At 40.1% G+C, this 21431-nt stretch overlaps 1 protein-coding gene across 2 annotated transcripts in view; it reads left to right on the top strand.

Moving 5' to 3' along the window:
• ZCCHC2 (zinc finger CCHC-type containing 2) overlaps nucleotides 1-21431 on the top strand; it is a 73392-nt gene that overhangs the window by 13877 nt on the left and 38084 nt on the right. For both annotated transcript variants that reach the window (XM_073332222.1, XM_073332221.1), the window contains exons 2-6: nucleotides 532-640; nucleotides 8688-8764; nucleotides 12703-12774; nucleotides 17547-17659; nucleotides 19601-19695. In XM_073332222.1, the coding sequence (XP_073188323.1) occupies nucleotides 532-640; nucleotides 8688-8764; nucleotides 12703-12774; nucleotides 17547-17659; nucleotides 19601-19695 (466 nt within the window). The remainder of the gene's footprint in view (nucleotides 1-531; nucleotides 641-8687; nucleotides 8765-12702; nucleotides 12775-17546; nucleotides 17660-19600; nucleotides 19696-21431) is intronic.

Genomic DNA, 21431 nt, shown 5'->3' with positions numbered 1-21431 from the left:
GGGCAACTAAGCTGTGTACATATTTTAGTAGCAAAATCATAGCAAAGTAGTACGTGAGGGGTTTATTGTATATGAGAGCATGTTCAGAATTAAGTGAACAAATTACTTAAGTATGCTGCTATGGTTAATGCTAATCTATCACTTACAGTAATTATTACATTTTCCAAGCTTTTCTAAGAAAGGCTAGTGATCTTGAGTGCCCAAGTTGAGACATCTTAAAGGAATCAGACTTTCAGAGGCTAGGTGGACAGCACTTTATTTAAATAAAAGTCCTTTTGAAAATGTGTTGTGTTAAGCACCCAGAAAATTGTGGTATGCTGTCACTAGTCACTTCTTAAAATCTTAGTCTTTGACAATAGCATGTACTGTGCACCTGTAGGAAAAAATAAATTGCTTGCTTATTTGGTTGTGTTTTTCTGTTAACAGCAGACTCTCAGATTGACAAAATTTGGCCTGCATAATTTCAGGTGGTGGTGGGGTTTTGAGAATATATTGAAGGAACTTCCCCTCTATTTTTCTCCCCCCATATAGAATGACTTTTCCCATAATGACTGCATGCCAAGTAATGAGAATAGTTTGGATCACACCACACCACCTCATGATGGACTTTCGATGGCCTCTCATAGACCTCAGCGGGAAGGTATGTATAAAAAACTTCTAAACAGAATTTTATTTATTCTTTGCATGTTAAATTTAACCTGGTGTTATGGGACTCCTATGTCTTACTCTTCACTCAAATGAGGAATTGACTGGTCCCTAAATGCAGCTGCTTCTGGATCACCTTCACAGCACTCTCCCATCTGGTATGAGCAGAATGACAGGATTGTATAATTGTAGTTAGTTTCCTACTGCTTATATCAGAATGGATAGAGATTAATTGCAGGTGGGTCAAGAAAGAGGCTTACCCCTGAAGCAGAGATGGTTTATTGGGAGGAGGAATATAAACTTAACAGGAACTGACTTTATCCACAGTATTGGTTGCTATAGTGATGCAAAACATTTGTGAATTAAACTGTCGATATTGTAAAGTTGTGACTGTAGTGTTGCTTGCTTGATTCACTCTTCTTACCTAAGACTCATAGACTTTAAGGTCAGAAGGGACCATCACTATCATCTAGTATGGGGTGGCCAAACTGTGGTTCATGCCTCACCCCTCCGGCCCCCCCTGCCATTCTCCACCTACCAGACTGGGGTGGAGCTCGGGGCTTCTGCCCTGTGGTGGAGTGGTGGGTCTAGGGGCTTTTGCCCAGTGGGGTGTGGGGGTCACCTGCAGGGAGGAACCTACTAGGGCTTCAGCCCCACTCTTTTTCTGAAGCTATGAGCACTGGCAGGCACCTCGCATGGGGCTGAAGCCCCAAGCCCCAATACCCTGCTGCTAGGCAGAAGCCCTGAATAGGTGACCCCAGCTCTCGAACTTCTAAAGATTATTGCATGCAGCTCAGAGGATCAGTAAGTTTGGCCACGCCTAATCTAGTCTTGCCTCCTACACGTTGCAGGCCATGTAACCTCACCCACCCACTCCTGTAGTAGACCCATAATCTCTGGCTGAGTTACCAAAGTCCTCAAATAATGATTTAAAGACTTACAATGAGAGAATCCACCAGTTATGCTAGTTTAAACCTACGAGTGATCCATGCCCCATGCTGCAGAGGAAGGTGAAAAGCCCCAGGGTTTCTGCCAATCTGACATCGGAAAAATTCTTTCCCGACCTCAAATATGGCAGTCAATCAGACGCTGAGCCTGTGGGCAGGACTCATCAGAGAGACACCTAGGAAATAATTCTCTGTAGTAACTCAGACCCTTATCGTCTAGTGTCCCATCGCTGGCTGTTGGGGATATCTGCTGCTAGAAGTTGCAGATCAGATACATGTCATTGTAGATGGTCCCATCATACCGTCCCCTCTGTAAACTTATCAAGCTCAGTCTTGAAGCCACTTAAGTTTTTTTCCCACACTGCTCCCCTTGGAAGCCTGTTCCAGAACTTCACTCCTCTGATGGTAAGAAACCTTCATCTAAACACACTCTCTCTCTCTCTCTCTATTTATCCCTCTCTATTTCTAGAGAGCAGTCCTGTCTCCTTATAGTTTTTGTTTAGTTTGGCTAATAAGTCAAGCTCTTTGAGTCTTCTCTCGTAAGGTAGGTTTCCCATTCTTTCGATCATCCTTGTGGCCCTTTTCTGCATCTGTTCCAGTTTGAATTCATTTTTCCTTAAACATGGGGGGCCAGAATTGCACAGAGTATTCCAGATCAGGTCTCACTAGTGCTTTGTATAACTTACAAATGTAGATATTTTTTTGTTTGTGGTTACATAACTGCACTCAAACAAAACTCTAAAACTTTTTAGAGCCTATAAGTCCACTCAGTCTCCTACTTGTTCAGCTAAGACAAACAAGTTTGTTTACATTTATGGGAGATGCTTCTTGTTTACAATGTCACCTGAAAGTGAGAACAGGTATTCGCATGGCACTTTTGTAGCCGCCATTGCAAGGTAAATAAGAAGTTTTACATTGTTTTATGTAGGAGTGAAGTTATGTTTACTTTGTATTCTGTTGTAATTTAAATATATCTGTAAATGTAGAAAACATCCAAAAATTTAAATAAATGGTATTCTGTTGTTTAACAGTGCGATTAAATCTGCTATTAATCATGACTATTTTTATCTTGTGATTAATGGCAATTTAATAGTTTGACAGCCCTTTTAATTTCTCTTTTAAAATTTGTTTCAAGACCTTGCATATAACTAAGGTCAAACTAACAGTTCTGTAGTATTCCGGATCACTCCCCTCTCCCCGCCTTCTTAAAAATAGGAACTATATTAACAGTTCTCTAGTCATGGGGTATGACACCCTCCCCCACTGTTTACAGATTTATTAAAAACCCTTCCTATTGGTCTTGCAATTTCATGTGCCAATTCCTTTAATATTCTTGGATGGAGATTATCTGTGCGCCTTCTCTTCCCCCCTCCCCGCACCCTCCCAGTCCCATTAAGTTGTTTGAGTTGGACTTCCTCCTAAGATGTGGTAATTTCTACTTCCATATCCTTGTTCAGTAGCCACCCTGCCACTATCCCTAAGCTCTTCATTACCCTTATTAAAAACTGAGGCAAAGTATTTGGTTTTGATGTTGGGCCATTCCTAGATTTTTAATCTCTACCTCATCCTCGGTGCTTAGTGGTCCCACTTCTTCTTTGATTGTTTTCTTCTTATATATGGCTATAGAACCTTTTACTGTTTTTAATTTCCTTTTCAAGGTCCAACACTGCTTGGCCTTTAGTCCAGTCAACTTCACTAACTAATTCCTTTTAAGTTTTCCTTTTTTAACTCAAGGACCCTAGTTGCTCATCATTTTTGTTTCTTTCCATTTGATTTAAACTGAATCAGCTCATGGTCACTTGAACCGGTGGTGTTCCCTACAATCAGCTCTTCTGTGAGGTCTTCATTACTCACCAGTACCAATCTAAAATGGTATTTCCCCGTTGTTGGTTCAGAAACTATTTGAAAAAAATCTGTCAACTATCACATCCAGGAAAATCTGGGCCCTACTATTATTAGTAGCACTGGCCCTCCGATCTATATCTGGGAAGTTAATCTTCGATAATCACACAATTCTCAGTACTATTTATTTCATTAAAAATGTTAGAGGTCTCTATGTACAAATCGGATCCTAGGAGTCTGTTTCATACCCAAGTACTATCCTTGTGGAAGCTTTGGTAGCTTTCTTCCCCAAAGTGATTTTGACCCAAACAGACTGTCTTATCCATTTCATCATTTTCTAATTTTTTTACGGTCTACCTCATCATTAATATACAATGCTACTCCTTCACCTTTGCCTTTATATCTATCTTTCCTGAACAGCACATACTCTTCAATACTTGTACTCTAGTCCTGACGACCATTCCACCATGTTTCTTATCCTTATGATACTTGGTGTCATTTCCTGCACCAGTAGTTCTAGTTCCTGTTTTGCACTCTAGGCTCCGTGTGTGGTGTACAAACATCATGCTTGTTTCTGTTTGACTTCGCCCAGATTCCTCACGCAGTTGGGTACGGTCATTCTACTGCCAGTATTGCTTCACTTCACTGCATTGGCACTAAGAGTCAGGTATCTTTCCTCTTAATGTCGATTCTCCTACCCATTGCTGTTTCTTTCTCCATTGCTGTATCCTCTCTTGGTTTTCTCCTCCTGCTCAATGTTATAATCAGGTGTGGATCTTACATGAGGGTTTTTTGGAATGTTTTTATCTTAACAAAATACTTAAATGAGAACGAGTCTTCTGCTTTTCTTTACTATGTACCAGTCTAGAAGTGCTTCACTTCAGTTTGGAGTTTTAAAAGTGTAGTAGTGAAATACTGAAGAAAATGAGTAATAGTTTGTCTAATTTTCAATGATTGTAGTCAAGTGCCACTCAGTTACATTCCTCATTAATAACACCCTCTTTGCTTAGGGAGTATGTATATAGATACTTCGGGGGTAATTCTGTAACACAAACTAAACATTCTATGCACAATATTTTAAAATTCTCCATATTTTATTTGTCAACACAATGTAATCACTCTGGTCTTAATTATTTTGGTAATTTATTTAAACTACAATACAATGGATGGAGAATGGGATTGTGAGGCATTGGAGGAAATATCCAAACCCCATTTGTCTAATAGTAACGTAGCTAGGTTTGACCCTTTATTTCTAGTTTCTTAGTCAACAAATGTATGCAGCCATATGCTCAGTATTGTATCCTAGGCAACTGGAGAGCAAGTGAGGCCTGGGGAATCAAACTCACAATTTATATTGGCTACCGACCATTTCCAGAAAGGTTAGTAGTAGACAGTTCATAGAGCACATTTTGATAGGAAAATTTTTAGGTCCAAAAAATTAGACCCGTTCTAATCACTGAAGCACCATAAGCATTTATATGGTCATACTGTCTTTTACAATAAGGCTCCTTTACACCTCTCTGGCAATGTAAAGGAGCCTTAAAACTTTTACACATGGTTTATGCTCCTGGGGGGAACTCACTAAAAATGAGAACAATTCGCTAACAGTGGGACCAACTAAGTAGGCAGCCTGCTATGTTATACTCTGCCTGAGAGGAAAGAGCCTGCCTCACGCCTACCTCCAAACACCCCAAAGCCCTGCCCCTCCATGCCAGGCACGCTGCAATAGTGAGCCAGAAGCACAGAGTCTCTATTGTTCACTGAGTTGCATGCCTGCCCAGTCCCACCCCCAGCATTGATTGATGTCTCCCCACAAATGCCCAGCTCTCTCCCACTTCCCCACCCCCCACGTTGATTTACGTCTCCACCAGCTGCTCTGGGCTGCCAGGGAAGAGCAAGTGACTACTCTTGCGCTTCCCTTTTGCTTCCCCTCAGAAGTCATTTTTCTGTGGGGAAGCAAAGAAATCTGCAGATGACATGAATTCTGTGCCAATGTAGTGCATCTTCCAGGTGGAATTGCTGAATAGAGTTCAGGTAACTTGCAAAAAGTTACTTGGAAACTTGTGGCAATCCTATATCTTATCCAGTAAACCCCCGTTCTTCTCATATAGATGACTTCAAAATTCTGTATTCAAGCCAGCTGTAAAAAAAAAAAAAAAAAAAAGTGTTCCTATATGTATAACTCAAAACAAGAGATTTAGCTTCCAGACTTGGTTCTGGTACATAATTTGATTGTAGCTAAGTGCTAAAACAACATTCAGAATGACGATAAGCTGTAGTATGCACGCATACATACCAAGTTGACATTCAGCATGAATATGTATTGTGAACAGAATGAGTCAGAGCTATGTATGAGCCATTATTATCTTAGCCAGTGTTACTTAATTTAAACAGACGACCAATCCATCCACTCACTTAAGCTCTTAAAAACACTGACTCTGGAAGAAAAGTCTGTTTAAAAACATAAATAAAAAAGCAACATAGGAAATCACAAAACTAAGTCTTTATTTCAGAAACACTTAGAGGCTGCTGAGAGGTAACTACAATATCAATTAGAGCACTTACAAAATCTAGAGCATTGAAAACCAAGAAAATGAATAGTAAAGGAGATTGCATATCTTTGTCTACATAATAAATGCATTATAATATTTGAGGAATAAATATTAATATTTATAACACAAGTCTTAAATAGCCTAAAATAAGTTTCATTTTCAAGATTAATATGATCATAAATGTGCACACATATAGTTAGGATCAGCCTCAAATACTAGTCAGCATACTTTCCCTATTACGACATTTCACCATAAGTTTATGATTTAACTACATGTACATCATTATCAAATGACTGTAAGTATGAACCAAGAATTTTTATGTTTATACACAAATGTTAACTGGTACTTCCCATTTAACAATACCGCTTATGGAACCTCCCATGGCCCAGGCTCAAGGTGTTATGCAGTGCATGTTTCTTTATAATTAAAAACCAATGTATTTGTTAACATAGGCAGTTGAAGATTTTGGAAGTTTAACTGTTCAGTTATCCTTAAATTCTTGAGGTTAAAGTGACAGATGTAGCAGTCTTAACTTCTGAAACAAAGGTTTTTGTTTAATTTTTGGGGTAACTTAAATGTCTATGTATTGGTGGGTAGGTCATTTTTTTCCTCTCATTACTTTGAAAACAAGTTACTCACAATTTAAAAAAAAAAAAATCTGGGAAGTGACATTAAAAATTCCTAGCTATAAAGGATACTCTGTTTATGGTTTGGAAACTAAGTATTTCAGGAGTTGTGGGATTATAGGATTTCATGTTTGTGTGGCTGCTTGTTTCAGTTTATCCAAGATTCAGTTACTAATTTAGCTGTTTCAGTCTAGAACTGGCATTTACAAATGGATGTCTAACCTACTGAAACTTTTAAATTTAAATGTAAGTATGAGCAGAAGCTGTAAAAGTTGTGTAAGGTGGTGATATTGCAGGTGATTTGGCAAGAATGAATAACTCTGTTCTAATCAAGATATGCAAGGAGGTTAATTAAGATTCCTTATCTCTGAATTACCTGACATTTTAACTATTTCAATCTTAATTTTTCAGTGATTGAAAAAACAACCTTGCTAGTTTTAAAAAAAAAAAAAGGGGGGGGGTGAGCAGAATGATAAGGAGAGAATCTCCTGCAGACGATTGCTTTTGCATGATGTACAAAAGATCCATGTCTTTCCTTCTTCAGGGTCGCTGATACAAATGCTAATGTTGTGACCTTACTTAACAGATGAGGTCTGTCAAGATCAGCCCATGGTTGTAAGGAAGTGAAGTCTTTATCTTGGTACATTCTTGGAGCATGTCACACTACAGCCCTAAATCACTTATGTTATGTCAACTTACAGCCATGGCAGTAATTACTGCAGTGGCTGATGTCTCCACTATCCTCCCTTTTTTGTCAGTGGTGTGCATCCTCACTAGAAGAGCTTCCACCAACTGAAGAGGGGCAGTGTGGGAGCCTGAGAGCCAGAGCTCTCAGCTCTGCACAGCTTCATGCTGGGAACCCACTTGCTGCCTGAGCTTCTCACCTCCCAGCATAGAGATGTGAAATTGACAAGACACTTACATCAGCTGTTGGGTAACGCAGTGTCTACACACATGCTGTCGCCCTAACTACACCGGCATTAGCAATGTTGGTGTAGTAGGACACTTACATCGGTGGGATGAGGCTGTAGTGTGTATGCTGACATAATTAGGCTGATGTAAACTGCCTTACATCGACCTAATTGTAGCCTAGACCAGGCCTTAGAGGAAACAAGATAAGAGGAGCCTTTCAATTTCATAACAACTTTCATATAGGATTTTTCTTACAAGTTGCATCCTGAAAAACACTAATTCAAGTTTTAAGTAATATTTGAAGATTACAACACCACATCTCCTTAACAAGTATCAGCAAGGGTTGCTCCCTTTTTTCCATGTATGGGAGACTATGTGCGGGGTTCAGAGGGTGTATAGAGCCTGTAGCCCACCTTCTCCAATGCAGTGCAGTGAAACTGCCCTGGCCTGTTACTGGATCTGTCTGAATGATCTGGGTGCTGGGACTATTAGTCTCAGTCTCTTGAGCTCTTTTTCAGTAATTCGTTCTGCATATGAACAAGTTCAAAACCTGCAACCTGAATATAGTACTTCTCTCTTGCTGTAGTCTCCTCATCCTTTCTTACCCCTCCCCCCCCCCTTTTTTCTGATCACTGACTTCGTCATGCTGTCATACTTCTATCAGTATTCTTCATTTTACCTGACTTGTCACTTTCAATTATAGACTCTGGCCTTTTGTGAAGTGGGCCCTATTTCTTAACTTCTGCAAAATGGGACTGCAGTGCACAGGAGTTGACTGTTTTCAGTTGGCTGCACTGAAACCTTTTGCTATAAACACATGTTTATTTTAAGGGTTTCTCTTCACTGACAGTAATTACTGGGTCTGTTATTGGCTGTGTAAGGCTTCATGCCCATATCTGTAATATTGTGTAGTACATCTGGACAGAAATACACACAATGGTGGCAGTCAGTACTAAGAATCTGGTTTTGAAGAGTGGTTTTCAGACCAGAGAAACTTATTTCCTTGAGCACAAGGGCCATGGGTTTCTACTCATATTTCCCCAGAAAAAGAGTAACTGGCAGTGAGGGTGCATGATTCTCTAACATGGTGATGCTGTCATAACAGATGAATAAATTTTCAAACTAGATCTGTACCTAGTACAAATTGCTGTTCTTTCTTTCAGCTGTTCACATTGAGAAGATAACACTGAAAGGAGTATCAAGAAAAAGGGCGGACAAACATTTGGAGTACACCTTCAAAGTAAGCAAATAACAGCTAGCTTTTAAAAGTACATCTTTTTAATATGAAGTTAACACAGCTTAGGGATATAAAAAATGTTTTTAAATTACTAGTGTTAGTGAGATTTCTCTCCCCACTAGTTCTTTTAAACTGATATCTACCTATTCTAAGACACATGCTCTCTGCCTCATTCATTAAGGTATGGTGCAAATGCTTCCTGTACTTCCAGGCCTGAGGTGTGAAGACACAACATACTGAGCATCAGTTAGGCCTCTTCTAAACGTGTGTGTATGTCACTCCAGAGTAATAATATGCCTGAAAATCTTGGCCTTTTTGGGTCTAACCCAGACCTGGGGAGCTGCATGCTTGTGAAAATTCTAAAACAGATACTAAAATATATTTAATACTAAAACTGTTTAATTACTTAGTAAAAATACCAAATAGGTGTCCTGAGGTTTTTGTGTCTGCAGCTGTAGTACAGAAGTCAGAAAGGCCGTCAAGGCCACGTGGCCCTTTTATAACTATATTCTGAATGTTTGGCACTACAAAAGGGTGGCCCTGACCAGCACTGCTTTCTGGAAGGTCTATCTGGTGCATCCCACAAGCATGAGAATATCCAGAGACAATGATCTAATGGTTACCAGGGGTTGATTACGTAAGTGAGTAGTGCTTTGCTACTAGTTCAGAAAAGCTTTCTTTACTGAAGTGCATTAAGTTAGACCATTAGTGCTGTGTATCCATGAATTCTGCAAACTGGGCCTACTTTGACTAAATGAGGACAACTTAGTTTGTTTGTTCCTAGTCAATGCTATGTAATGTGGCCAAGTACTTAAGGCACTGGATTGAGACTCGGAAGGCCTGGGTTTGATTGATTACGCCATCTGTAAAATGTGATAATGATTATCTTTTACAAAGCATTTTGAGATCTGCTAATAAAGTGCTATATAAAAGCAAGGTAGTTTGGCATCTAACCTTATTGGCCACTGACAGGTAGACATGAAAATGTAACAGTATTCCCAGGCAAAAACTTTTAAGTTTTAAGTTTGGAGCTAAAGTTAAAAAAAACTCACTTGTGGTTTTCTGTCCCCCGAAAACACAATGTTGTAGAGCAGTGGTCTCCAAACTTTTTTGATTGTGCACACCTATCAGTAAATTTTTTGAGCGCACACCCCCAATATATGTATATTTATTTATGTATAAATTATATACATATGCTACTGTACTAATATATTCTGTAAATTATAAAACACACACACAAAATAGAAATTAAAAAACCATGAGAGAAGAAATATTTTAATTTTTTTATTTATTGGTACAAAAAACCTCAATTTAGTGTGAGCAATGTGATTGAATATGCTTTATTATTTTTGAAAATCTTGGTTTAACACTTTGTGATACAGTGGGCACTCAGGGTAGGGTACAGGGTCTGGGAGCAAGTTAAGGTGTGGGAGGGTGCTCAGGGTGAGGATGCAGGGTCTGGGAGGGAGTTAGGGTGTGGGATGGCACTCAGGGTGGGGGTTCAGGAAGAGGCTCAGGGCTGGGGCAGGCAGGAGGTGCAGAGCACTTACCTGGGGCAGCTCCTGTTTGGTGCAGGGGGTGTGCAGGTGACTCTGCGCAGCACCACCCCCATGGCTACGATTCTGGGAGCTTCCCACCTCCGGCAGGCAGGGCCACCTGGAACGCAGGGGCTTTAGGGGCCCAGATGCACAGGCTTTTGTCATTGAAGCAATCTTAACTGTGTCAAAGTGGCTATTTGAGAACAACCAGAAACTTGGTTTGTCTATATTTCAGCTGGGAGCGAGCCTTCCTGCCCAGTAGACAGACTTGTGCTCTCTCTACTTGAGTTAGCATGCTAAAAATAGTACGTTGGACATTGCGGCATGGGCAGTTAAGCTTGAGTAGCCACCAGAGACCAACTCTGCCTACCCCTCTGGATATGAGCTCAGAAGGCTCGCCCAAACCACTGCCTGTGCCACAATATCTACACCAGGGGTCGGCACCACCATGTTGCACAACGGACACTTGACAAAATTACCGTACTTCGTGATGGACGTTGTGGGGGAGAGAGGAGTATGTCATTCAGTCATTCAGTTTTTTGAAAAATTACCATGGAGACTTGTGTCAGTGTATAGACACGTTGCTGACCCCAGCACCCATTGCTACTTCTAACGCAGTAGCTTGAGCAAAGTTAATGTGAGCCCACCTTGGCTGGGAGGCATGCTCCCATCTGCAGCATAGACATATCCTTTAGACAACCATCTCCATCCATCACATAATCCATTAGTGACATAAACATGAATAACTCAAAGGTGTTTCAGAGAGCCAGTCTGCAGATTATCATGATAGTAGTCTTGAAATCCTACATGAAGTAGGAAAGGAGCAGAGACTTGCTGGAAGGCATTTAAGTGAATTCTCCAGCTCCACTCCCTTTGTACTCGTAGGGTAGAGAATAGCTCCTTCTTCTCCAGCACATCTAGGAACCCAAACAACTAGATCTCCTCTATTCAGCTCTTATCCTTTTTGCTCCAAACCACTTGAGAGATCTGCCTTGTAAGTTCTTCTCTACCCTTCAGTAAATATAAGGTTGTAGAAACGGTCATCCTCCACAAGCATAGCAGCTTACAAGGCTCCCCAGAATCTCGACTGAAAATGGTGGTGGTTAGATCCATTCAGCTACTGCTAAATACCCTCTTATTTTGAGCTGTCAGCTCCACTTCCTGGTATATAGGACTTTCTAAAGTTTAAGTCTGAAGCTAGGAAACTGAGCCACTTAGCAGAGGAGGGAAATAGAATTTACTCTTCACTTTAAAAGTAATTATATGGAGCCTTTATTTTGCTGTTCACATATTGGGCTAGTGCAGCAAAGCATGGAGAAGCACTGATATAATGTATAAACAATACCAGAATTTGGGGTCTAACTTCATAACACTTTTTGATGCAAACTTTTACAATACTTACTGCATCCTACATCCATCTCTTGTATGGCTTTTTAAACATTAAATCTCCTTAACTTTAGGAGAGAGCTAACTATATCATTTGGCAGAGTAACTGAACAGAGGTTTTGACTTACCCAAGTAGGAGTGGTGGAACTAGACTTTGTATGCCTCACTTGGGATCGTCTCCTCTAAAGAAACAGTATGGTTTTACTGGGCTTGTCTGGTACTGGGAGCCAGTAATTACTGACCACTAATACTGCTTCTTCTAGTAATTTAGTTGTATAGCCTCAGATGCATGATTTTAGGCCCAAATTTTCAAGTGTGCACTAATCTTGTGTGCCCAGCTTGATTTCCTCTCTTCCCCCACCATCACTCCCTCACACTCTAGAGATGATTGATTTGTTGGTGCTTGTTCCTCCAGAAAGTGTCTGAGTTGTCTTTTAGACTCAGGGTTCTCAACCTTTTTCTTTCTGAGGCCCCCCCCAACATGCTGTAAAAACTCCACGGCCCACCAGTGGCACAGCAACTGGTTTTCTGCATATAAAAGCCAGGGCCAGCGTTAGGGGGTAGTAAGAAAGGCAATCGCCTGGGGCCCCCATGCGACAGGACCCCATGAAGCTAAGTTACTCAGGCTTTGGCTTCAGCCCCAGGTCACGGGGCTCAGGGCCCTGGGCTTCAGCCCAATACAGTGGGGCTTCGGCTTTCTGCCCTAGGCCCCAGCAAGTCTAATGCTGGCCCTGCTTGGAGGACCCCTGAAACCTGTTCACAGCCCCCAAGGGGCCCCCGGACAGCTGGTTGAGAACCACTGTTTTAGAGGAGATCCAAAGTTGTTAGTTAGGGCCACACTTTCCAAAGGAGACTATATTTTGCCAAAATGGATATTAATACTTAATTGCAGTGGGAATTTGTATACTATCTTTAAATGGACAGTGCTGTAGATGTACTAAACATAATTAAATGGTATAATGCAAGGTAAGAAACATGATGTAACTTTTCTCCTCTTCTCCTCTCCCTTCCTATCAGGTAACCTGGTCTGATCTTTCTGTAACATGTGTAACAAAAACACACCAGGAGCTGCAGGAATTCCTACTAAAAGTATGTATTCAAGTGTAAGCAACGTACAAGCAGAGTACTGTACATCACACTCGAATTTCATGGGATAGGGCACTACTAGATGATGATGATTCTGTCTCTTGAGCTTTAATGACAGAAGCTTGAGAATATTGCCAGACTTCTGGCTTTCAGGAAAGCACTGATTGAATGAACACCAATGCATGTTAGACATTGTTTAAAGGAACGTACATTGTATGGTCATAGATTCCTTTCCAAAGTATGTGACCATACGCTTCCCAGCTTATGGCTCTGTCTGCTGCTTAGCCAAAGGCATTGGCCAAAGAACAGGGCCTCAGACTGTCACAGTGAGCGAAGGCCCTTACACAGATTCTTTCTTGTATACCTCTATCACTAGCTAAATGATAAACATATACATACATGTTTAAAGTACGATGAAGTGAGCTGTAGCTCACGAAAGCTTATGCTCAAATTCGTTAGTCTCTAAGGTGCCACAAGTACTCCTTTTCTTTTTGCGGATACAGACTAACACGGCTGCTACTTTCCAAAGTATGTTGACCATCCTTTTGCCCAAGCAGGACTAGAAGATATGGTTCCTTGGTTGGCAGGAGATGGTAGTTTGAGATGGGAGACAAATCTTCGTACCCTTTTGGTTCTAACTGAGCTGTCCTAAAACTGTAAGGCTGGCTTTCTTTATGGTCCCAGTGGAGCTAACACTGGACATGGCTACATGGACTACATGGGTGCTAATAAACATGTTAGTACTACTCTGGGAAAATAACTTAATTACTGGTGCAAAGCCAAGAATACCAAACTTTTTACAATTTTCTACTTGGTGTTGTAAGACAAATGCAGTCCCCTTCTCTGAGGAGCTCACAAAATATGAGTAAACTAGTGGATATTTGTGCTGTATGTCCATTGTGTCCTGTAAAATGGGTTAAAACAGTGCTATCATCCTAGCTACTGTGGTCTTGCATCCATTCCTCACCTCAGTGGCTATTCTTGGGTTGTGCCTACCCTAGAGAATCTTTCTTTACCTCTCCCAATGATTCAGAGTGTAAATGAGAGCTTGGCTCAAATGGCTTCTTGTGTTACTATTACCCTGTTAACATAACTTTATACAAAGAGCATCTTGATGGACCCCAGTGCATATGAATTATCAGTGTTTGGTGGAGCTTTGCTATCCTAAAAGGGGAATAAGATTTAAGTTCATACTGGAAAACCCTTCTTGCTCAGCGTACAATTCCAGACTTTTTGAATGTTATACACTTTTTCATTTGGAAGACTTCTAGATCTGAGAGCTTTGAAGGGTTCTAAGAGACCTTCCTCAGCTTTCTAGTAACCTCTCAAGTGCTAAGAAGCCTAGCCAGACTCCTGTTCATTTCTGCTTCCAGGTGCAGAGCTAAGCCTAGAGATTTAGCCATTCAGAATCCAGCAGGTATGGATGTAGTTGGAGTATGCATGACCCTGATCCAGACTGGCTGCACAATGCAATACAAATGATTGGCCAGCATCATAATGGTCAAATACTGTACCTAACAAATAGGGAGGGATCCACACCAGATGACTCTGCAAGGCGGCAGTGGTTCTCTGAGAGAAGTGAGCCACAGGATAGCTGTAATGATATTACACTACCTAATAGGGAGAATCAATATCCTGGCAGACTAATTCAGCCAGAACCAGTGGTACCGGTATGGTCCCTGAAAGTCAGCTGCAGAATGGATATTTTTCAGGTGGGAATACATCTGTCTGATAGTTAGTTAGTTTATAACAAGACACAATACCAATGTCAGAGGTTCTGTTCTAGGGCAGATGAAGATGTTAGTCACTTCAGAGGCTTTTCTGCTAAATTGGGGAACAGATCTCCTTTATTGCCTCCCTCTTCTATCCTTTTGATACCAAGCATGTGGAGTAAAGTCTGGCAAGACAGGGCACTGCTTTTAGTGGTTTCCATTGTTCTATTGGTGCATCTCCCAATAACAGTGTGACTGTGTAGTTTTACGGGTAAGTAACTCTCATATATATCCATACTCAGGTTGCTGCTTTTGTATTTGATACCTCTTTCGATGAAAGTCATTTAGCTCCTAGAGCAGTTCAGAGAAGGATGAGTGATTACAGACACAGAAAAATCCTTGTATGAAGGATTCCCAGTCTTCCTTACAGTAAAAAGACAAATAAGAGGGGGATATGATAAAAGTATATAAAACCTGCAGTAGAACCTCAGAGTTACAAACTGACCAGTCAATCACACACCTCATGTGGAACCGGAAGTATGCAATCAGGCAGCAGAGACTAAAAAAGCAAATACTGTACGGTCCTGTGTTAAACGTAAACTACTAAAAAGGGAAAGATTTTAAAAAGATTTGACAAGGAAACTGTTTCTGTGCTTTTCATTTAAATTAAGACAGTTAAAAGCAGCCTTTTTCTTCTGCATAGTAAAGTTTCAAAGCTGTATTAAGTCAATGTTAGTTTGAAAGAACGATAACATTTTGTTCAATTATGAACATTTCGGAGTTATGAACAACCGCCATTCCTTAGGTGTTCATAACTCTGAGGTCCTACTGTATGCTATAGAGTAGGTAGATAGGGAGCTTCTGTTCTACCCTCATAATGCAAGAATAATTGGACATTCAGTGAAACTGATTAAAGGAATTAGACTCACAGGATGTTGCTGAGGCCAAGAATTTAGCAAAATTCAGAGAGGGATTCAACATTTTGTATGGCTAACACAAACAGTTTGTTAAATTCTGAAAGGGATAACTGGATAAGCATGCGGTCTGGTAGGTAGTCGTTCTCCAAGTAGTAGGTATTTGATGAGACCTTAAGGAGGACAGTCTGTCCCATATCTACCTGCTGCAAGGTTTCTTCTGATCCTATCAGTTGGCTTCTATCAGATAGGACATTGGAATAAATAGACCATGGATTTAAAGCTCTTTCCTGTGTTACCTAGACTATTAGTGTTCAACATTCACTTCCAAAGTTTCTGGAGAAATTCATTTAAGAGGTTCTAGTCTGTTCAGTTACTGAAGTCTAGAAGAAAATGTTCACTCCATCAGTTAAGCAGTTCAAGAGGGAATTTTGCTCATACAACATACAAAGATGAGCACTTTCAAGATTTCTTCTCTTCAAGGTAGCAGAAAAAGAAGCTCTGCTTCCAGAGGGAAATGAAGCTGAGCCAAGGCTGCATCTGCAATCTCCATCTCAAACTGCTACATGACTCCCTCACTTTAGTGGCCCAAGAAAGCATAATGGGGAAATTTCATCATTTTGCTCATTTATGCACCTCTACAATGTTGGGTAGGGGGATCTTATTTATTCCACAAAGCTACTCTGTGGAATAGAAATACCCTATGTAGGACAGATTAATTCAGTCCCCTTCATTACAACAAACCCCATAAAGCAAAGGACTATTCAAGATCATTCTAACATTTCCATTTCTTCTTGGAAAGATCCCATTAACTGAATTTCCATGAGAACTTTCAGTCTATTCAGATCTGTGCATCCCTATATCTCTCATGATGATTGACTTAGGTATGTTTTGACAATTTTACTAAGTTCTTTCATCCAAATTAACTTTTTACACAATGGGTTTCAAAGCAGGCACTTTAAGAATGCAGGTCTTGACCCTTTAAACTGTCAGATATTTAAGATGACATCTCTGGATACACACACATCAAAATTTTTGTGCTGTAGATCTCATCAAGCCTTCCCTAGTTCATAGATTTCCATTCTGGTCTAAGACATTCCTACTTCCAACACTTTGATTTGAGTTTAAAGTTTGTATTTTCTGTGGTCAAAATCTCCTTTCTCATTACCGCTAATTTAGCACTAAGTCTCTGATGTCTGTGTATCTTAAAAACCAAACACCTATATAACATAAGCTCTTATGAAAGGACCTAGTCCTAGAGCTGAAGACGGGCACTTTACACACACTTGATTTAGGAATATTCTATTTCATGAGTCTTCATGTTTCCTCTGCTTCCACTAGCTGCTGTGGTCTAGTCCATGAGACCAGTGCCCGCTTCATGAAGTGGGGAGTAAAAAACACAACTTCTGACATTTGCCACTTTCTTTTTTTCTATGCCTTCATTACTCTTTGGGTGGGGTGTTAATTTGCAGGTTTTTATTTAGAAATTCTGATTCTATGTCAAGTTTTCTAAGTTGCTACCTAGAAGTAGCGCATATTGGTACCTCTTATTTAATGCAATAGTTCCTCATGCGGTGCAAGAAATTCTTAATTCCTGGCCAGTGAATAACATACAGTTCCCAGCTAGCGCTCTGACTTCAGTCATTTCAAATATGCTGAAGGATGCTGCTGATGGACAACTGCTTCTTTGTAAACTATAGAACATTGTGATCATAACTGATTGTCACTAGAGGTTAAAAGGTGCAGTATTGCTATTCAGTTAAATTTTGGAAATTGAGATTGGACTGCTAACATTTCTCAAATAAAAAATCAATTTTTTTAGAGAAATTTTCATGATTAGAATCCCATCTCATGCTTTCATACTACAGCACATCATTTGGAAGTTTTAGAGTAAAGAATGTTAACGTTTTTGTCTCCAGCTAAATTGGAACATTTAAATGGCCTCGGGCACTTTAGTATTCACAGTTCTCTATCAAATTGTTTTGCTATTAACCATAGTACGCAGTACTAGAGCAATGAGATTTGTTTTAAAAAGAAAATCCAAGCTCAGTGCTGCTAAGTAAGGAGTATAATTGCATATATAAAGAGTACTGTTGTCAAGACTTTGAATATGATAATGCGCAACTCATATTTGGAACCCTTTCACCAGCTTCCAAAGGAACTGTCATCTGAAGCGTTCGACAAGACCATTTTACGAGCACTAAATCAGGGTTTCCAGAAGAAGGAAGAACGGCGGCACCCAGATCTAGAGCCAATAATAAGGTAACCAGCTGGGCAGACAAATTATTTTCCTTGAAAAGAACCACTTAAGTCAAGTGAGCTGTCAGCAGCATGGCATCCTGTGATAAGACTTCCTTAGAGGCTCTGGACTTCTTCAGAAAAGTACAATAAAATGAGTCATGTGTGGAAACATGTATCTTATTCTGTCCCGTTTCTCTTCTCTTCCTTGTCTTTTTTTCTTTTTCTCTCCCCTCCTCCCCTTAACTTTGAAGGAAAAGAAAATTTGATTTCTCATTTCCAGGTCAAATGAGCATTTCCTTCCCTCAACTAGTGTTTGGTCTTTTTTTTTCTTTTTCCTCTCCCCATTGATCCCATTTTCTCTGCTTTCTTCCCTCCCTCTTACGTCTTTTGTGAATATGTACTGCAGAATAAAACTAAATACCAAAATGTCTAGTGGCTACCAGACTTAATCCATTGACTTTAGTGGGAATTAATTGTGCTCATGGAGCAGAGTATTTACAGGCAAAATGGACTGGCAGTGGCTAAGTGAAACAGCAACTGTTTATCTTTGAGAGCCAGGTATATTCAACTGAGACACTCTTAGGAAGATACTCTTAATAATTAGCTGCTGTACTCAAGAAAATGCTTGTCTTGGGGTAACATTATGTGGTGGCCTTATATCCAGGGATCAGATCTCTATTGTATTCGGAGCTGTACAAACACTATAGGAAGACAGTACCCCAAATGGCTAATAGTTTCATGTAAGATAAGAGGCAATGAGTGACAAACAAGACGGCTTGGAAGAGAATGGATAAGGGTAGTATCATGTGAATATGGAATTCAATAGGCTAGCTATATGTAGAATTTGAGAGTCCCAAATTGGTTTTAATAGAAATTCCAAGACACCCACTCTCTAAAATAGAGTTCAGGTTGGAGAGTACGTATCTTTAGGGCTAATAGGGTGACGGAGGCTGTAATGCATGGTTACGAAAGAATTACAAAGCCAGGAAATTCTGTTAAGGTTACACTTAAAAGAAATTCAAACATGTTATGGTATGGAAATGTGGTTAAGATACCCAAACATTGTTAACTGTTCTGTGAGGCCATGCATTAACCATATGATTATGGCATTGTGGTTCCAGGTTAGATTAAACTGACTTTTTTTCCCCTCATGGTGTCACTGCAGGACAGAGTTAAATTTTTGTTGTTGTTTTAAATGTGATACAACTTGAAGTTTTTCAGCAATGGAAAGCATAGTTTTCTGGAAAATGGAAATGGGTAATATTCTTCAGCAAGCAAAAACTGGAACTTGGGCTGGGATTTTCAAAGTACTTGATGATGTTAGCCTAAGCCTTCTCCTATTTGAAGGCTCATGGGCTTTATCGTTGACTCAGTGGGAGCAGATTTAGATGAACACTGAGTGAGTGCTTTTGAAAATCCAGTCCTTTTTCATGTTTACCTCCAAGAATATTCAGACTACTCTAATGTATTTCCATAGACAAATTTAAATCTACATGTAAAAGAATAAATTGATGGACTGGATTTTTGGTAGCACCTTGTGCTCAGGTTCAAAAAATTTTAAGATGCCGGAGCACACATTCCATGGTCCGATAGCCCCAAGTCTTGCTTATGAATGTTACAGATTATTTCAGATGGTTAAAGAGTTCAAGCTAGTCTGAAGCCAAAAATGTGGAATTTAAAAAAAAAATTCGATATGAATGGATGTTTTTAGATTAACATTGAGACTTCTTTATAAGTATTGGTTTTGCTTTTAACTACTCCTTTGTGAGGTCTGTACTCTAACAATACTGTACTAGCTCAAAAGACAAAGATGGACTGTTTTATATTGTCGATGCCAAATTAAGTGTTAATGAAAACTAAACTTTAAATTTCATGGTTAATTTAGGATGGTTTTAAATGACATATGGTTTAACGTTAAAAACTAATGTCTTTAAAATAACTGAAAACTCTGTTTTATTTCAGGCAGCTATTTTCAAATACATCACAGGTATTTCTGCAGAGTCAGAGAGTGTACAACTTCTTCCAGTCAATTTCATCAGAATCTTTGCACACTCACAGTAAGAAATTTCTAAATATTCTTTTGTATAATACGAAGAAGCTTTAAGACTTTCTTCCTGCCACCAAGTTACTTTTATCCATTGTAGAAGTGACTATTCACTGCCCTCTGCTCAAGAATACAAATCTAGAATGAGATTGTGAAGATTTTGTAGAATATTCTTTGCCTTCTTTGAGTTTCTAGCAGGTTGGCAACACTTAGTGTGTTTAGCAATTTGGGGCTTCCTGATTTTGGGTACCCCATAGAATCTCACCTATTTATGGCCTGGCTTCCCCTCTATCAAGAGGACCACTGTAGGCGTGTTCAAAACTGAATCATACTCTTTGCTTTGAGTCTCATCAGTCAGTGGTTGATCCTGCCTTTTGGGAGGGAAATCTTTTTTCCTCCCATGCAAGTATGCAAACCAGTGCATAATGTGCAGACCTTTCCATATATTTGTAGAGATTGAGTAAAGGACTGCAAGGCACAAGGGAAAAATATTAACTTATTGTGAATTATTAATTTGTACATTAATCATCTTTACTACCCTCCCTGAAGCCTTCTGTAACAAGGCTGATATCATGTTGATCAGCCCTGTAAAGTGAATGACAAACACCTTCATAGACTTCAAACAAAATATTTATGGATTCAACTGGGCTGACTTCAGATCAGCTGCAGTTTCTTATCTCTATTCCTCATGTTTTGCTAGATGCCTCGCTGCTGGATGCTTTAGTGCTTAAAGTAGGATTTGCACCAACTGTGTAAATGTTGGGGCAAATTGATCTTCAAAAGGTGTTGGATCTTGTCCAGTCTCTTTTGGGCTCCCAGCCTGACAAATGTGTATCCTGCAGTAGATTTCCCGGGTCGGAAATCTGTTATGCAGCATATGTTGGTCATGCAGCCTTCACTTTGCCCCCTGGTGCAAGTGCATTAGGATACAGGTATATCATCGCGCCTTTTTCCAAAGGACACCCTGCTGCATTCATTGCACAGGGTGGGCCATGTTTGCGTGGTGGTGGTTTGGGGGGCTAGACTACTGCCTCAGTTGTTGCAGAAGTTTGAAGTTAAGTTGCCAATGAGGCAGGGTACTGCAGGAAGCAAAAGGTTAGTCTTGTGGTTAAAGCAGTTGAGTGCCACTCTGAAGAAGTGTGTTCGTTCTCTCTCTCCTCTTCCTGTCCCCCTGCCCCCCATAGTTCCTGTGTTACACTGGAAAAATTATTTAAACCAAAACTTACTGGTGACTGTTTTTCTGGGTGCCCTATTTCAGACACCCATGCTTTGACTTGCAGAAGTGCTGATTATTTGCAACTGAAGTCAATAGGAGTTGTGCTTTGAACATCTGAAGTGCTATAATAACATTAGTGGACATGTTTGACAATCTTGGCCTGAATCTCTGCCTTAGACCCTCAGTCTACAGTTGAGTAACTGAATATCTTGCATCACAGGGCTGTTTTGAAGATACACTGTGTTTGAAGCACTCCTATGTAATAGGGATAAACACCATAAAGCCCATGAGGAAATTTTAATAAATTTGCATTCAAGGAAAGTTTTGAATGGTGTGTAGTAAATAAGGCTTAGGGCCAGGCATAGAGGGTAAATATATTGAATTGCTAACCATTCAGTGAGCAGTCGTCCACAATGCCTGGGCACCAGCAGTGAGATGGTCTACTAGCTCTCAGTCCTGGTTCCCAGTGTCACAGCGACCCCCTCCCAGCAGACTGGAGAAGCAACTGCAGCAGAAGGCCTACTCAGCCCCAG

The sequence above is a fragment of the Lepidochelys kempii genome, chromosome 2, assembly GCF_965140265.1.
Source record: "Lepidochelys kempii isolate rLepKem1 chromosome 2, rLepKem1.hap2, whole genome shotgun sequence".
Classification (NCBI taxonomy): domain Eukaryota; kingdom Metazoa; phylum Chordata; order Testudines; family Cheloniidae; genus Lepidochelys; species Lepidochelys kempii.
This window is presented reverse-complemented; position numbering and strand designations above follow the sequence as displayed.